At 27.6% G+C, this 16552-nt stretch overlaps 1 protein-coding gene across 1 annotated transcript; it reads left to right on the forward strand.

Annotated features, from left to right (window-relative positions):
* The first annotated feature begins 5906 nt into the window (after nt 1–5906).
* LOC102590099 (cytochrome P450 77A1) lies at nt 5907–8234 on the forward strand. The gene is made up of 2 exons (XM_006348035.2): nt 5907–6668; nt 7252–8234. The coding sequence occupies exons 1-2, from the start codon at nt 5913–5915 to the stop codon at nt 8020–8022; spliced, it is 1527 nt and encodes a 508-aa protein (XP_006348097.1). The 5' UTR covers nt 5907–5912; the 3' UTR covers nt 8023–8234.
* Nucleotides 8235–16552: the final 8318 nt, after the last annotated feature.

Below are 16552 nucleotides of genomic sequence, written 5' to 3' on the forward strand. Positions count from 1 at the left end.
GAGTCCGAAGCCAAAAAGGCAAAAAAAATGCCAAAAATTCCAAAAGGGCATATAAAAAAAAAACCAAAAGGGCAAAATCGCTCCTGATGAAGCGATTTCCTTTTGACAAACATTAACGCCGTTACTCCGTTAAAAAATAAAAATCACTGCCATAGCAACGATATTATCCAAAAAAAAATTATCTAATATCGCTGCTCCTGCAGCGATTTTCTTTCAAAACCTTTGGAACATTGTTTTGCATCTCCTTTTCTTAAAGAATATTTTTTAAAAATAAAAACGCTGCTTTCTTTAAGACACCTTTTTTTTAAAGAAAAAAACCTTTGGAATATGTTTTTCCATCTCCATTTTTTAAAGGTTTTTTTCAAAGAAAAAAAAAGATTTTTTAAAGTAAATTGCTGCTGGGTAACGATTTTTAATTTTATTTTTTTAAAATTTCTTAAAGAAAATCACCGCTAATTTTAATTATAATTTTTTTTTATTTTATAAAAACGCTGTCATAGCAGTGATTTTAGCTTTTTTTTATATAAAAAAAATTCGAGAAAAACGCTGCTATGGCAGCGATGTTAATGAAAAAAAAGAAAAAAAAAATGGACAAAATTGCTGCTATGACAGCGATTTTTATTTTTTAATGGAGTAACGGCGTCAATATTTGTCAGAAGAAAATCGCTTCATCAGGAACGATTTTGCCCTTTTGGTTAAAAAAAAATTGATGTGCCCTTTTGAAATTTTTGGCAATTTTTTTTGCCCTTTTGGCTCCGGACTCCAAATTTTGAATTATACAAACTGAAAACCTCAGCCCACGTAATTATCATTAAATGTTAATTACGAGTGGTTTAATTAAAACTATAGCTATGATGACTAATTAATTGTAGATGTTTGATTAACCATGAAATTTTCCCTAAAATAAATGATAAATAAGTGAATATATAAAATTAAAATAAATTTTGCCTAGCCATATGTGATCACTTTTAGAAGTATTTATTGCCAACTTTCTATGGTAAAGAAAAACTCACAATTTAAATACCAAAAATCTTTTAAATTGAAATCATAGAACTAAAATAATAAATATGAATCTAACAACTAACATTTTATGTTAAGTTGAGCAAATTATTGTGCTCGCCCGTGAAAGCAATTGGTGCCTAATTAACAAATTGCATACGTTACGTTTCTTCTAATTTAATTTCTATAATCACTGTCTTCTCAAATTTTTGAAACTTGCACAAATTTTATCACACATATACATAGGTTCATGGTGTCTGTCCCCTCCATTCGTTGAATTTGTTGCTTCATCAATTTAGGTATTCATATGCAGTGTCCAAAACTCTATTTAATTCCCTTACGATGAATATAAAGCTAGCCAATCGATGAATTGAACATATAGAGAACTAAAAAGATTATACCTTTTATAGATCAGAGATACTATAGAATCAAAATTTTAACTTGATAGATTCAATGTTTACACAAACTTTCGTTGTAATTTCAAACTTATCTTTTTAGATACAATACTTTACGAAATTTTTCATGAGTTTTATGATCTAAAATAAAATAGTGGATTCAAAATGTTATCTAAGAGCTTGCTCAGTAGAGAATCCCAGGATTCTTAAATCATGGATGTTCAATTAGAGATGAACCAAACAATGGAAAAAGATCATATAGTGAATGTAAATTTCAAATATTGATGATGAAAATTGATAATAGACGGTTGTTTTTAGTTAAATTATGTATATTATATTATACCAACATGGGTTTTGTGGTGTATCTGGTGGGAGTGTTTCACACTTTATTAGAGGTCTCGGATTTGAGTCTTGGATATGGAGAAAATCTTATTGAGAGCGTCACCCCCGAATGGGCCTGCAGAGCGCAATCCGAATTTAGTTAGAGCTCCAATGTGGACTCCAGACACCGGACGAAAAAACAAAAAAGAAATTTATATTAAATAATTATATATTATATTGTTAGAAATGAGATGTACAGCAGATCTTCTTGTAACTTTTGATTTCTTACTTATCCTTTCTCTTTTTTCGTAAACAAAACAAATATTGTACGTCTGACCAACTTTGACGTAATGACTCTTTTTTTAGTTTATAACTAGATAATCAAAGGCCCGTTTACGGGCCCAATATTATAATATTAAATTATAGTATAACTTACAAAAAAAATTTATATTTGGGGGTTAATTACATCTTATTCCAAAAGTTTCTTCAATTACAAAAATTCCTGAGTTTTATTGCTCTCGGATACATTTTTTGGTTGTTCGATATATTGCAAATGATACATTATTTAATGGAAGGGATGTATCCGAGAGAGGAAAGGAATGGATGCAAGGGGGATAGGGATATGTCCAAGAGGATAGAGATGTATTTGAGAGGGAATAGAGATTATCTTAAGTTGTTTATTTATGTAATTTTATTATTTGTTTATTTTTAAAAAAATGTTAATCATGAATATTTTAAAACACGATATAGAATGAATTGCACTTTATAATAATTTCTTTTTTTCTATTTCAACTAAATTAATTGAAACTTATAAGTTTTTTAAGTTTCCATAACTAAAATTTAAAAATATATCTCTCATACTCATTTTAATATTATGTATAACACATACATTGAATCAAATAATAATAACATTGGTATTTTTTCATAACCTATTTCAAAACTCTTTGTATTATCAAGCTTTTATTATGTAGAAGAGTTATTTATATTATCAAACTTTTGTTATGTAAAAGAGTGAAGAAGTAGGACGGTCCTCATCACATTTTTTCAGAAATATTTTTTTAGACTCAATTAATGTGGAACAATATTCTTTTTATACGTTGCAAATAGAATGTCACATAATAGAAAATAATCTAACTTTAAAATACTCCTTTTACTGTTAACAAAATTATTTATATTCATACAAATAGTCAAGGAATATTTAGACCACAATTTTTTTTAAATTATTTCTTTCATAAACTTTGTGTCAAGTCAAATAGTGTCTTATAAAATTGAAATGGAGAAAATAACATAAGATGAGGAGAAAGAAGACTATGCTTTACTTCATATCTTATATAGTACAAAATCGAGAAATAGTGCAAAATAGTCCCTTATCTTTGGGTTAGGACTCAAAGTCCTTCTTGAGTTTTCATATGGAGCGGTAATAGTACTTCATATTTGCAATATTACTGCACTTTCGATCCTTCCCCAGTTTTTTGTCTATTTTTCAACATTGATTTTATCCACAATTTATGTATGAAATGTTCAATCGTCTTTTTATATATTTAGAATAATAACTTTTGTGAGAAAAGGTGAGAAGTGGAACACCTTGTTTTGTTTAGTAGAAAATGTATTGCAGCTAAAATCAAGAGGTTCATCACATAATTTTCATGTGCAATAGTACAAACTTTTCTTTTCTTGCAACGGCATATGTTAAGGTGTCCTTAGTTTAGCTACAATAATATTTCTACTTAATAGAACAAGGTGCTCTTATTCTCATCTTCTCTCACATGGAGATATTTTTAAAAATATATATATAAAAAGACTATTAAATATTACATACATAAAATTGTGGACAAAATCAATATTAAAAATAGGCAAAAGTATTGGAGAAACAAAAAATGCAGTAATATTATAAACATAAGATACTATTATTGTTTCATATGAAAAATCAAGAATGAGATTGAGTCCTAACCCCAAAATAAGGTACTATTTTGGACTTTTTCTTAGACAAAATCAATAAACCATTTAGCAACAAAGAGAATTTCAAAAGAATTTTCATCCATGTTGAAACAATGTACTATCCATAATGAAACAATGTATGAAGAGAATAAAAAAGCACTACAAAATTTACGTGTTAGAAATTATAGTAGCTTAGTAAAATTGTTTATAAAACATTTTAATTAAATAACATCAACCGATGATAAAATAATAAACATTTGAAACTTATTTTACATAATTCTATATATTTTAATTTTTTTTAATTAAAAAAAAAGGGTATAATATTCCATACCTAATATAGTATATATAGATAAAAGTAAATTACGTAATGTATTTTAAGGAGATAAGAACTATTTTGATTTATAGACATATGTTATATGTTAATTGTCATAATGAAACAACATAAAAATTATAAGATATAATTTACTTATAGTTGAAAATTACTTATGAAAAAATGGATTACAAACTATATATTTAAATAAGTTATGTCATATACATATTAGTGTAAAGAAATTTCACACTATAAATTTATTTACTTATTGTAATATGTAATTTATTTTATTATGAAAATTTACAAATTTGATGTTTTATGAAAAATTGGTATGAATATTTTTATGTGACCTCATAGTATGAAGTTCTTTACTTTATGATATAGAAGAATATTACTTAAAATAAATTATAATATCTTAATATAAATGTAATTGAAAATGTGGGTCCATATTAAGTATCACATCATTAGGATATACATGGCATTTAGAAAAATATATTTGATTGTACTATCATTATAAATCTATTATCACATTTTTGATGCCATAACATAGAAACAAACATTATAGAATTTTTATGAAATGACAAATTTATTTGTTTTTTAAAACAAAAAAAAAACATGTTATGACATTCATTTAGGTTGTCATATTTTCGCATTATTTAACCATCCTTATTTATAATATCATCATTCATCATAAAGTGTATTATAAATTTTATGGTGATCACAAAATACTTGGTTCTCTTTCGCTCTTATTTTCTTCATGTTTGTTTAGTAGACATTAGGTACTTCATTAGGATTGATAAGGTAAGACCGTTAGACACTGTGTGTAATGGTAAATTTGTTTTTTTAAAAAATATAGGAGTAATTTTCTTAAACAGATCTGTAATATACCATGGGTTTCCACTTCCGCTTACAAAATAAAGGTTTATTACTACTATATTTTTATTTTATTTTTCTTGTGTGGTAATTGATATCCTCCTGTTTAAAATTTCGTAATTTAAATATTGTTTGTCTTTTCTAATAGTTTGGTCAATCCACTCCATTTCTTAGAAACTGTCATAAAAGAGAAAAAATGATGCTTGAGTTGATTTTTGAAGTGGAAACTCGTGACCAAAAAAAAAGTTAGATGAGCAGGGAAAAAAAATACTACGTATCAATTTGTGTATGCATTATTGGTTACAGGTTAGACATGAAATCGGTTGTGCAGTACCAATAAATTTTTAATATTATTTTCATTGTTTTAGTTTTTAATTTTTTTTCTCATATTTATTTATTTTGGTCAGAGATTATATTGATTTGGAGGTTGAGGAGTAGAGATTGCCATTTATTGCTTCTTTTCGTGTATAATTCACAGTTTTTCCCTAGCTAGTAGGAGTACCACTTGATTTAGTCACAGTAAAAGATGACTTTTAATGCATCATATTTAATTCATTTGATGTACACACCTGTCCACTAATAATATTGAATTCGAAAACCTTACTATAATTATTATTATTACATAAGTTGTATTAATCTTTTTCCTAGTTAATTATGATTTCATATAGTAATCTTACAAACTGCAACCTAACTCATTATATTCAGGTCAAAATCTATTTCTTTTCCCTAAATACCCAAAATTATGAGTATATAAATCTAATCAATTAATTAAGTATCAAATTTATACGGAAATATAAAAATAGATAATAATTTATTTATTTTCTAAAGTCAAGTAGATGTCAGACGATATAAATAGTTGTCCTCCTACCAGTAACTACTAAAATATTTATGATCAGGTCCGGAGATTAAATGTATAGTAAATATTTTGTTGAGTATACAATAAATATACGACCAGTAGGTAGATAAACTCATTCACTACCGATCCGATCCGATCCCTCCCAATTTTTTCTTTATAAACAAATATACATTTCACAACACAACACACTCAAAAGAAAAGAAAAATAAAGAAAAATAAAATGGAGGTAATGGATATTCTATTACTTGGCTTAGCAATTTTATTTTATTTTGTATGGTGGAAATATTGGTCAATCACTGGTGGTGGAAAAAAAAATTTGCCACCAGGTCCCCCTGGTTGGCCATTGGTTGGAAATCTTTTCCAAGTTATTCTCCAACGTCGTCCTTTTATTTACGTAGTGCGTGATTTACGTAAAAAATATGGACCTATTTTCACCATGCAAATGGGGCAACGTACCCTTGTTATAATTACTAGTTCCGAACTAATCCACGAGGCATTAGTTCAAAACGGCCCGCTTTTCGCGAGCCGTCCTCCGGATTCACCGATCCGTTTGATATTTTCCGTGGGAAAGTGCGCCATCAACTCGGCCGAGTATGGTCCGTTGTGGCGTGCTCTCCGACGGAATTTTGTTACGGAGTTGATTAATCCAACGAGGATTAAGCAGTGTAGTTGGATAAGGAAATGGGCTATGGAATATCACATGAAAAGGCTTGAAAATGAGGTTTCTGAGAATGGGTTTGTGGAAGTGATGGCGAATTGTAGGCTTACGATATGTAGCATTCTTATTTGTCTTTGTTTTGGAGCTAAAATTTCTGAAGAGAGAATTAAGAAGATTGAGAGTATACTTAAAGATGTTATGCTTATTACAGCTCCTCAACTTCCTGACTTTTTGCCACTGCTCACACCGTTGTTTCGCAGCCAAGTGAAACAGGCAAAAAAATTGAGGCAGACTCAACTTGAGTACCTAATTCCTTTGGTAAGTTTAAGCTTCTAAAAATCAGCTTATTTTGGAGAGTGAATAATTTGTCTACCGTACCTTTCAAAAAAAAAAAAACTCCAACTGTTTTGTATGGTTAATTAATGAGTTTGAAAATCACTTTTACCAAATATTAGGCTAGCGTTTTGTGTTTGGCCAACTTTCCAAAAACTAGTGGTTTTTAGGGGAGATCAAATTAAAGCTACTTTTTTTTTTGCTTGTACTACTACTCAAAATATTTACTATTTTTGCGTAGAAGTTATGTCAAACACCTAACTCTCTAAAACAAAGCAAACATCATATAAAAATAGAAGTATCTTTGGCTTTTTAAAAGATTGGCCAAACAGGCTATACATCATTAAAGAGATATAGATTTTTAATTACTTAATTATAAATGTTTCTAATATGTGGATCTTACTTCTGTTTTACGGGCCACACGTGAATTTTTTTTTGTTTCATAGATAACAATGAGACTTGAAACTAAGGACCTTTCACTTGCGTTGAAACCATGCACATATAAATTGTGTGACTATATAATACGTAAACGAGAAATCACATTTTTAATTATATCATGTCTGGACAGGTACGAGACAGAAAGGCATTTGTGGACAGCAATGGAGATCCTAAAAGCAGTGAATCAGAAATGGTAAGTCCAATTGGTGCAGCCTATGTTGATTCATTATTTAGTCTTGAGCCACCTGGCAGGAAACTAGGAGAAGCAGAGATTATCACACTTGTTTCAGAAACAATAGGTGCAGGAACTGATACTAGTGCCACTGCACTTGAATGGGCATTGCTTCAGTTAGTAATGAACCAAGAAATCCAAGAAAAACTCTACAAAGAAATAGTTGATTGTGTTGGTAAAAATGGTTCAATTTCAGAAAGTGATGTTGAAAAATTGCCTTATCTTGGAGCCATTGTGAAGGAGACTTTTAGAAGGCATCCACCTAGCCATTTTATTTTGTCACATTCTGTAACAAATGATACACAGTTAGGTGGCTACAATATCCCTTCTGATGCCTATGTTGAATTTTACACCGCATGGTTAACGGAGGATCCTAGCCTATGGAAAGACCCGGGCGAGTTTCGACCCGAAAGGTTTTTGACTGGGGACGGAGTTGATGTGGACTTAACCGGAATGAGGGGTGTGAAGATGCTACCGTTCGGGGCGGGTCGTCGGATCTGCCCCGCTTGGTCATTGGGTACGTTGCACATTAATTTGATGCTTGCTAAGATGGTTCATAAATTCAAGTGGATACCCATACCCGACAACCCGCCCGACCCGACAGAGACCTTTGCTTTTACCGTAGTGATGAAAAATCCCCTCAAAGCAATTATTTTGCCAAGGATCTAAATCAAAATTTGAGGGAATTAATTAATTAATTGAATCGTGGTTAATTATATTCCAGATGTGTGTTCAAGTGGTGTACGTGCGATGTATTATATAAGGTCTTAGGTGGCTTCTTTTTAATGTTATACAAATTACTATGGATAATGTTTCTTCACTAATTTGCTTTTGTTGGATGTCATGTGGGTTGTGGATGTATTAATTATGAAAATTTTATCCATATATATGTTCCCTTGGTGACATGAAATTAATATAGTGCAGATTTCTTTATATGTGTCAACTATCAACAACAACACTTCTTGTGATCATAATTAAGGTAAAAGGGTCTGATGGACCCTTATACTTATACGAGTTTGTATTATAAACTTTTTTATTTAATATTTTATCAACTGAACCCTTAAACTCAATAAAATATAATATATCAAATCTCTCTAACCATTGATCATGCTGCTGTGACATTAAGATAGCTAAGTTGGCGAGAGAGTGTATCTACTCGCGTATTAAAGGCAAGTGAATACCATATTTCAGTTTTAAAAAATATTAAAATCATATCAAAATAAAACTAAATAAAATAAAATAAAAACATTCATATCAGAATAAAACTAATAAAATAAAAAACATTCTTCTTCACCCACTCAACCATTTTTCAACCATTATCATCCCTCCCCAATCCCTTTTTCATCTAATGCAGATCTCAGAATTGGCATTAACACATCCTTCAGTCTACTGATTTACCGATGAAGGGAGAGAGTGACGATGTGTGCCGGAGTTCACTGATTCGGAGTGGAGTGAGAGAGAGAGAGGTGGCGCTGGTTCCTTTTTCTACAAAATGGGAGGCGGCGAGGAGGTTTGCCAGCCGGAGTTGATGATGCAGCAGCGGGTTGCTGGATTTGTGGAGTTAGAGAAGGAGGAAAGGAAAATGGTGAGGGTCTGTCGGAGATGGAGATAAGTGAGAGAGAGAATATGTGATTTCACCGGCAAGAGGAGTGGCGGCGGCGGCAACGACTTTCTCCGGTGAAATTTGGTCATTTCACCATGGAAATGGAGGAAGATGTACGGTCATGGACTCCCAATATTTAGTTTGAAGAAAAAACTTAAAATTTATTAAATTAGTACTTTTTATTTAATAATTTTGGTTATTTTTTTAAAAAAAATTTAATGAAAATTAATATGACATGTTATTAATTTATGTGACATGAATTTGACATGTCATCTATTTAAGGGGGAGTGAACTACACACATTGTAGGAGGGTCTAAAAATCTTCTTTTAATTGAATCTAAAGGTTCAGTTGATAAATTGTTAAGTAGAAGGGTCTATAATATAAACACATACAAGTATAAGAATCTATTAAACCACTTCGTGCATAATTAATAAAGGCTCAACTTTTATAGTATACTAGCAATAACGCGCTTTAAACATATGCTAATAATAGATTGGATAATATAATTAGGAATAATTAACAATCACATCTCTTTTATTCCCCATAAGCATTTAATATGGTACAGTATAAAAAAAGTTCTTTATGTTGCGATCTTAAAAATAAGAAATCTGATTTAATAATATAAAAATTCTTTATTTAAGCTATTATAATAAGTTACTTACAACATGTAACTACTCACGTAAACCTGGTAAGTACTAACATAAAAAGATGGAGGAAATAGTTAACCTATCACTATATTATACTCCATTTGTCTTAATTTATGTGACACATTTTTCTTTATGAGAGTCAAACAATTTAAGTTTGATCGAAAATTTGCTAATGAAATTTTCAAATTTTTTAAAATGAAATTTATATATTTGTAAACTACACAAAAAGCACTATTAGTCTTAATAATTGATAATACAAAATATTTAAAAAATATAGGAAAAATTTACAGTCAAATATAGACATATTTAAATCTCGATATCTGAAATGTATCACATAAATTGAGACAGAGAGAGTATCAAGTTAAAATACTTTAATATCAGTTTATATATTTTATTATTTTACTAATACAGTACTTTACTTTATACAATAAATGGATCACTCTATGACAAGAAAGTGTAAAAGCGTACCTGAATTGGGAGAGAACCCGTCAAATCTAAGTAATGACTTGTTATATATAGTGTCCCACAACTATTTTGGGGAAGGCACCTGTTTTTATGAAATTAAACATACAAGCATTCAATTTTTATTTCTTTTATTTTTTATTTTTCATTTCTTTTTTGTTTATCATGAGTATACTACTGATTAGAGAAAACTTTCATAAAACCTTCAACAACCTTCATTGAAGAAACTTTATGGTTTTGTACTTTGTTAGGTCTAATCATTAAAGAGAATGGAAAAGAAATAAAGGTCACGAGTTACGACACGTTAGCAGATTTTGTAAAGTTCATTTGATAAATAATAATATTAAGACTGTGACTAACAGGATACTGCTTATTAGACCTTTTGTTGAAATTTGATATGCTTCGATTCAGTGACAAAGAAATGGTTCCATTCCTTAAATACACCGACTTTATCTGAAAAATTAATATTATGACTAATTCAACCTTAAAATATAACTTGGGATTGTTTAAGTTTATATTAAAGAGGCTATATTAATCTCTTTAAAGGACTGATGTAGAATTCTTCGTACACCCGAGGCTCCATCAAAAAAAAAAAAAAAAAAATTTTACTCATATAAAAAAAAAAAAATTTAAACTTAATTTTCAAAACTAATTTGAAAGATGAGATTGTTTAACCATGATAAGAAACCACTCTTCTTCTCAAAATTAGATGAGACTTTTCACGATAGAATAAATCCATAAACATGTGCCTTAATATAAAAATTAGTACTACTATTTTTTATTTATATAATGATTAAATGAAAACAAAGAGAGTTAATACCAAATAAAGTTAGATCATTATTTCACTTGCCAATTTAATCAAATTTAAATTTTCAAAATATTATCAATAAGATTAATTTAATAAAATACATATGTAATATGTATCATGTCAACGAGGACTAATAAAACTAACCTAATGTAATGTTTATGATTCTATTCAGTGGCAGAGAGACATATCTTCCATAAAAATTATCATTCAACACCTACTTCATCAATAAATTTAATTTATAACGATGAACATTTAACCTAATGTAATGTTTGTTGTATCTTTAAATCCTTGTAGTGACATATTTATAAAATGATCACCTGATATATCTAATAACTAAGGCATCATAAACAAAGAGCAAATCAAATATTACCAAATGAACTACTATTCTACTAATATTATCACTTGATACCACTTACCAATAATTATTACGGGTTTGAACCGTGGAATAAATTAAACCATTAGTATTTATATTAAAATAAATTATTTACGTGATATTTTTTGAGGTGCAAATCGCCGTATTTTTAAGGAAAGAAATAAAGGTGACAATTTACGGCAAGTTTCAATTATTGGGTTGGTCTTTATGCATGCTTAGAAAATCAGGTATGTGTCAAGATCATATGAATAGTACTATACTAAGATTGTGACTAATAGGAAAGTGATCATCAATTTAAGGTCTTTGGTTTAAAGATTGATATATATGGTTCTATTTAATAATTAGTGGTAGAGGGGCATCTTTCCTAAAGATTGCCATTAGTTACCAATTTTGTCAAATATTTAGGACCCATTTGGACATAGATTTTTCAAGAAAAAATGGGAAAAATTTAGCAAATAGTGTTTGTCCATACAATTTGTCATTATTTGGCAAATAACCCAAATGCTAGAAAAAACTAGTATTTAGGTCAAATCTCATTATTTGGGAACTTTTAATAATTCAAGTTCTACATCAAACTTTTATCCTTTACAAGAACACCCTCTATAGTAGTTATTTGCATTGTTTTACATAAAATTTTTACGTGGACATCAAAGTACTGATGGAATATTCAGTGACTATGAAAGTGATGATATGGTTGTTGATGAAAATGATAAACAATCGGCTTAGGGTAACAAAGTCATGTGTCATGTAATACAAACATATGGTTAGTTTTGATAGTTTTTAAAACTTATGCGTATAAATCAAAAGTTGGATGTGAAAACACTGATGTGACACCTCTTAGAAGCCAGGATTCCTATTTATCTATTTTCTCAATTTTTTTAATTTTTCATCACAATAAATACAATATAATTTAATATTATATTCAATATATTAAGCATTAATTGCATTGCAAGAATAGAAAGAAAATCACCATTTATGGACGATACAGGTTTAATTACAATTTTATTATAATTGAGGAAAGGGAAAGATTAATTCAACATTCTATAATCACATTCGATATTCTAAACATTAATTGTATAGTTGGAAACGGAAGAAAGACCCCCCGGAAAAAAATATTCTAATATTCTAATCTAAATTTTTTGGCATTCTCTATAATATTAAAGATTATAAATTCCATTTAGAATAATTACGTATTTATGGGATGAAACAATGAAATCATTTACAAATTTTATTATTAACGTAATGATTAAAAATATTGTGAGTATATAAAGAGAATCACCATTTAAGGAAAATAAAATTTTAATTACAATATATATTTTTATCTATTTTTTAAAACCCTCTATATTTCTTTATCTATTTTTTTACCCTTTTTTTTTTAAAACCTTTATCTTTCTTCTCTTTCTTTCATGTTCTTTCAACAAAAAATAATAAGAGTATAAACTTTTATTTGATTATTGTTATTTATATCATTTTCTTATATTTCCATCTTCAATTTCATTAAATTCATCTCTTTATTCTATTTGTGTATAAGCTGATTATCCTTTTATATTCTTCATTAATGTTATTTATTAAGATTAATTAAAAGTCATTATAATAGTCGTTTAAATACGATAGCAAAAGGAGCCTCAATTCAAATTCAGCCATGATTTTTTTCACAATTTTCTTTTCTAGCTTTTCAACATTGCTATTAGAAATATACTTTGGAGAGACATAAGGTAATTTTAACTTCCTTACTATTTTTATGTTTATACTATTGTGTAAAATGTTATTTTTTTTTTCCATTTTTCCATTTTAAAATTATTATAATTCAACAAAAATATGATGATTATATTGTATATAACAATAAACATTGAGGCATCTTTTCATATTGTCAAAAAATTGTTCCAACAAATTGAGATTTACATTTTTATGAAATTGTTTGGTTGTTCTATATTTGGAAATTTGTAAAAGGATTCATAATATGGATATTTATATTAAATTAAATACAAATACATTGTTCATATGTTTCCTTTGTTCTTTTTTTTCCAATTAATTTGGCAGGCTTTATCAAACTAAAGATCTCAGGATACATCTTTTATGTCTCTCTATTTTATTTTATTTCATATTTCACTTGTGAAATTACATTAAATATGTTATTGTTGTTACATTATTAGAGGATATTTAATATTATTTTTTATGAGAAATTGTAATTGTTTCTGTAAGTTATCATGACATGGTGTTATTTTGGTGATGTCGAGACATGAATGGAGGAGCAGACATGGAAAAGGTTCTTACAGAAGCATCTTGTCATTTGAGTATTTTCTCTATTTTCATCTAACACCCAAAATAATAATAAAAAATTGTTGGATAATAAAGAGATGGCAAATGAAAAATTATCTCAATATATTATAATTGATTGATTTATTAGTTTCATTATTCATACATATTAGAGGTTTGGTTAATTTTTTGGAAAATAATATTAATTTTTTTAATTATATTGTTAAAAAAATATTGATTGTTGAATTTGAACTACTATGTTTTACTCGCGGGTTCAAAATTTATTTAAAAATAAAAAAGTGTTAATTATATGTTTAAAACTTACTTCTAAATGAAAATGTGTTAACTAATAACTATAGGTTCAAATAATTTTAAGCACGAATAAGCTTATTTTGTTACATTATAATAGAATAGTAAAGATGAAATTATCAACAAATTAACAAGAAGTCTTGACTAAATTTGTACTTAATAATTTTAAACTTAACAAGTATAAGGATCTTCAAATTTAATATTGTGTAAAGATTTGAATTTTTTTATTGATGGATAGTCTTAATTAGATAAATTTTAAATTTTTACTTAATTAATATGTCATATTCCTCTTGCTAAAATATATTAAGTGGATATTTAATTTTTAGAAGGATTGTAAATTATTTTTATATATACATGTTTCTTTTAAAATCTTTAGTAACTTATTGACTTGTGCTAAATAGTTATATCACCACAATACAGTTAGAAAAAGAAAAATTGAGGGTGATATTTTTCTTTGGTCAAGAAATATAATTATATTTTTTTTTAGATTTTTATTTATTTATGTGTGCTATATTAAAAGAACTAAAAAAAATATTTAACTATGTTAATTATATTAAATGTGCATTGCAAAGAAATTAAAAAGACATTTTTAGAATATGTTAAATGTAAAACTTAATTTGACTTTATTTTCATTAATTACTCCACATAACTTTTTTATTATTATGACCTATAAAATAATTAATAGTCATATTCATCAAATTATTTGGTGTTTCATATTGTAGCCCTGTAAATAAAATCATTGTACGATTTTATAGAAGATCACATTAAATTTTTAGGTTGTTATTTTTTCGGTGCTTATTATATTCATAATTTAATTTGATTTGAAGAATGGTGATCGGCTTGGAGTGGACGTCCATAAGAACTCGGAAGATATGTGCATTGATTTCACATTTTTACTTCTATTTTTTAAAGAGTAATGAATTAAAAATGATGTTGCATTTTTATTGGTATGATTTATCTTTATTTCGCATCTTATGTGAATTTCTTATTGCAATTTTTTTGTTCAAAATAGTAAAAAAATTTAATAACTTTATTGGAAGTCTACTAAGTACTAACCAACATTTTTATCTTACATCAATATTATATTTAATAAAATTATCAAAAATTTATCACTCTTTATAACCGCGCGAAGCGCGGAGAAGTTCACTAGTTTCTTAAAAAGGTGAAATATATTTCCCAAATACTATGGCCAAACACATGGTGAAGTTTCACCCAAATAATATTTGCCAAAAATATTTGAAAATCTATGGTCAAACGCTAGTTTAATTGATGAACATTACTTAATATAAAAAAATTATGATACATATAAAGTAAAATCTCACTAAATTAATATTCAGTTAATTAATAATCTATCTAAATAATATTTTTTTCCGGTCCCTATTGGGGTCAATGAAAAAATCACTCATTTTGATAAGATAATAATATTTTCAGAAGACGTCTATATATGGTCCCATTAATTTTAAAAGTTAATAATTCTTTATAATTAAGTACAAATATATCTAAGACAATTTAGTGAAATATGATTCTATTGTGTTCTATCTTTTGTTAAAATTTAAATCTAGTTAAAGCTCATCTCTAACTTTTCTCATTGCATTCAAAAGTTTCGGTGTTATCTTTTCGAACTGCACCATAAAATTGTGAAGAATTTTAGATGCGATAAGTGTTTCCTTACGCGTAATTGGTTCTGAATATATTGTATTATCTTCAATTTTATCATCAATATTGTTTTCCCAATGGTATCCACATTTTTTTCTAAACTCCGGGGAGCTCTGAACATGCATTATTTCACTCATCCAACATGTTATTAACGTCCATTTTATTGTGGTAATCGAGATTATTAATCATGACCTCAAGTTCATAAATGGCGTTTTCATAAGTGGATTCATTCAAATTCTCTGGAATTTCATCCCCTAGCGACTTTTGCGTTGTCAATTAAATAAATATTAATTCATCAATTAAATAATACATTTACAAAATAATAATATTTTATGATCTTACCTATATTAATTTAGTGAGATTTTACTGTATCTCTAGATTATGATTTAATTACTATATTCTTTTCAAGCTAGTTGATGAGAAGAAATTTATTAGATTATAGAATTTATCTAGTTTTGGGGATATTTTAATAATCAAAACAAATTTCAAAATTTGCTTCAAATCTGCTTTTGGATTAAGATGTCGATTTCTTTAAAAAAATTTATGACCTCTTAAATTTATTTAATTTTTTTTTATGGATCTTTCGTAACTAATTGCAATTTGATGAATTGTAGTAGCTAGTAATTTTTATTAAAATATCGTGTTATGATTTTAAAATAATATATTATCTAGTTCATTAAAATTGATAATTTTATGTCAAACTTTATATAAAATTGGGATTTATGATAATGATAATGAACATTATCAAAGTAGTTTCTACATAATTTTCGAAATTATCAAGTATGTTTGTTTGACACGATTGAATATTTTTGATAGTTTTAAGAACTTATCGATATAAATAATATGTCTTTAAAAAATTATAATCAAACACATTTTAAAACTTCAACTCAAATTTCAGCAAAATTTATTTTTTTCAAAAAGTATTTACGAATTTATGATCAAAACGCTAGCTAATTAGCACCACAAAAATGTAGAGTAGAAGTAAATGATTTGTTGGGTAGTTGGTGCTCAGTGGTTGGTTCTGACTTCTTACTTGTTTTTATTATGAGTGGACCCTTAACAAGCAAGATATTGAAATGTGGGC

Source organism: Solanum tuberosum, unplaced genomic scaffold (genome assembly GCF_000226075.1).
Source record: "Solanum tuberosum cultivar DM 1-3 516 R44 unplaced genomic scaffold, SolTub_3.0 scf00099, whole genome shotgun sequence".
NCBI lineage: Eukaryota > Viridiplantae > Streptophyta > Magnoliopsida > Solanales > Solanaceae > Solanum > Solanum tuberosum.

Excerpts from the sequence above, each read along its gene's own strand:
- LOC102590099 (XM_006348035.2), top strand. The coding sequence starts at position 5,913 with ATGGAGGTAATGGATATTCTATTACTTGGCTTAGCAATTTTATTTTAT. Across the intron at positions 6,669-7,251 it reads TTGAGTACCTAATTCCTTTG|GTACGAGACAGAAAGGCATT; the intron begins GTAAGTTTAAGC and ends ATGTCTGGACAG.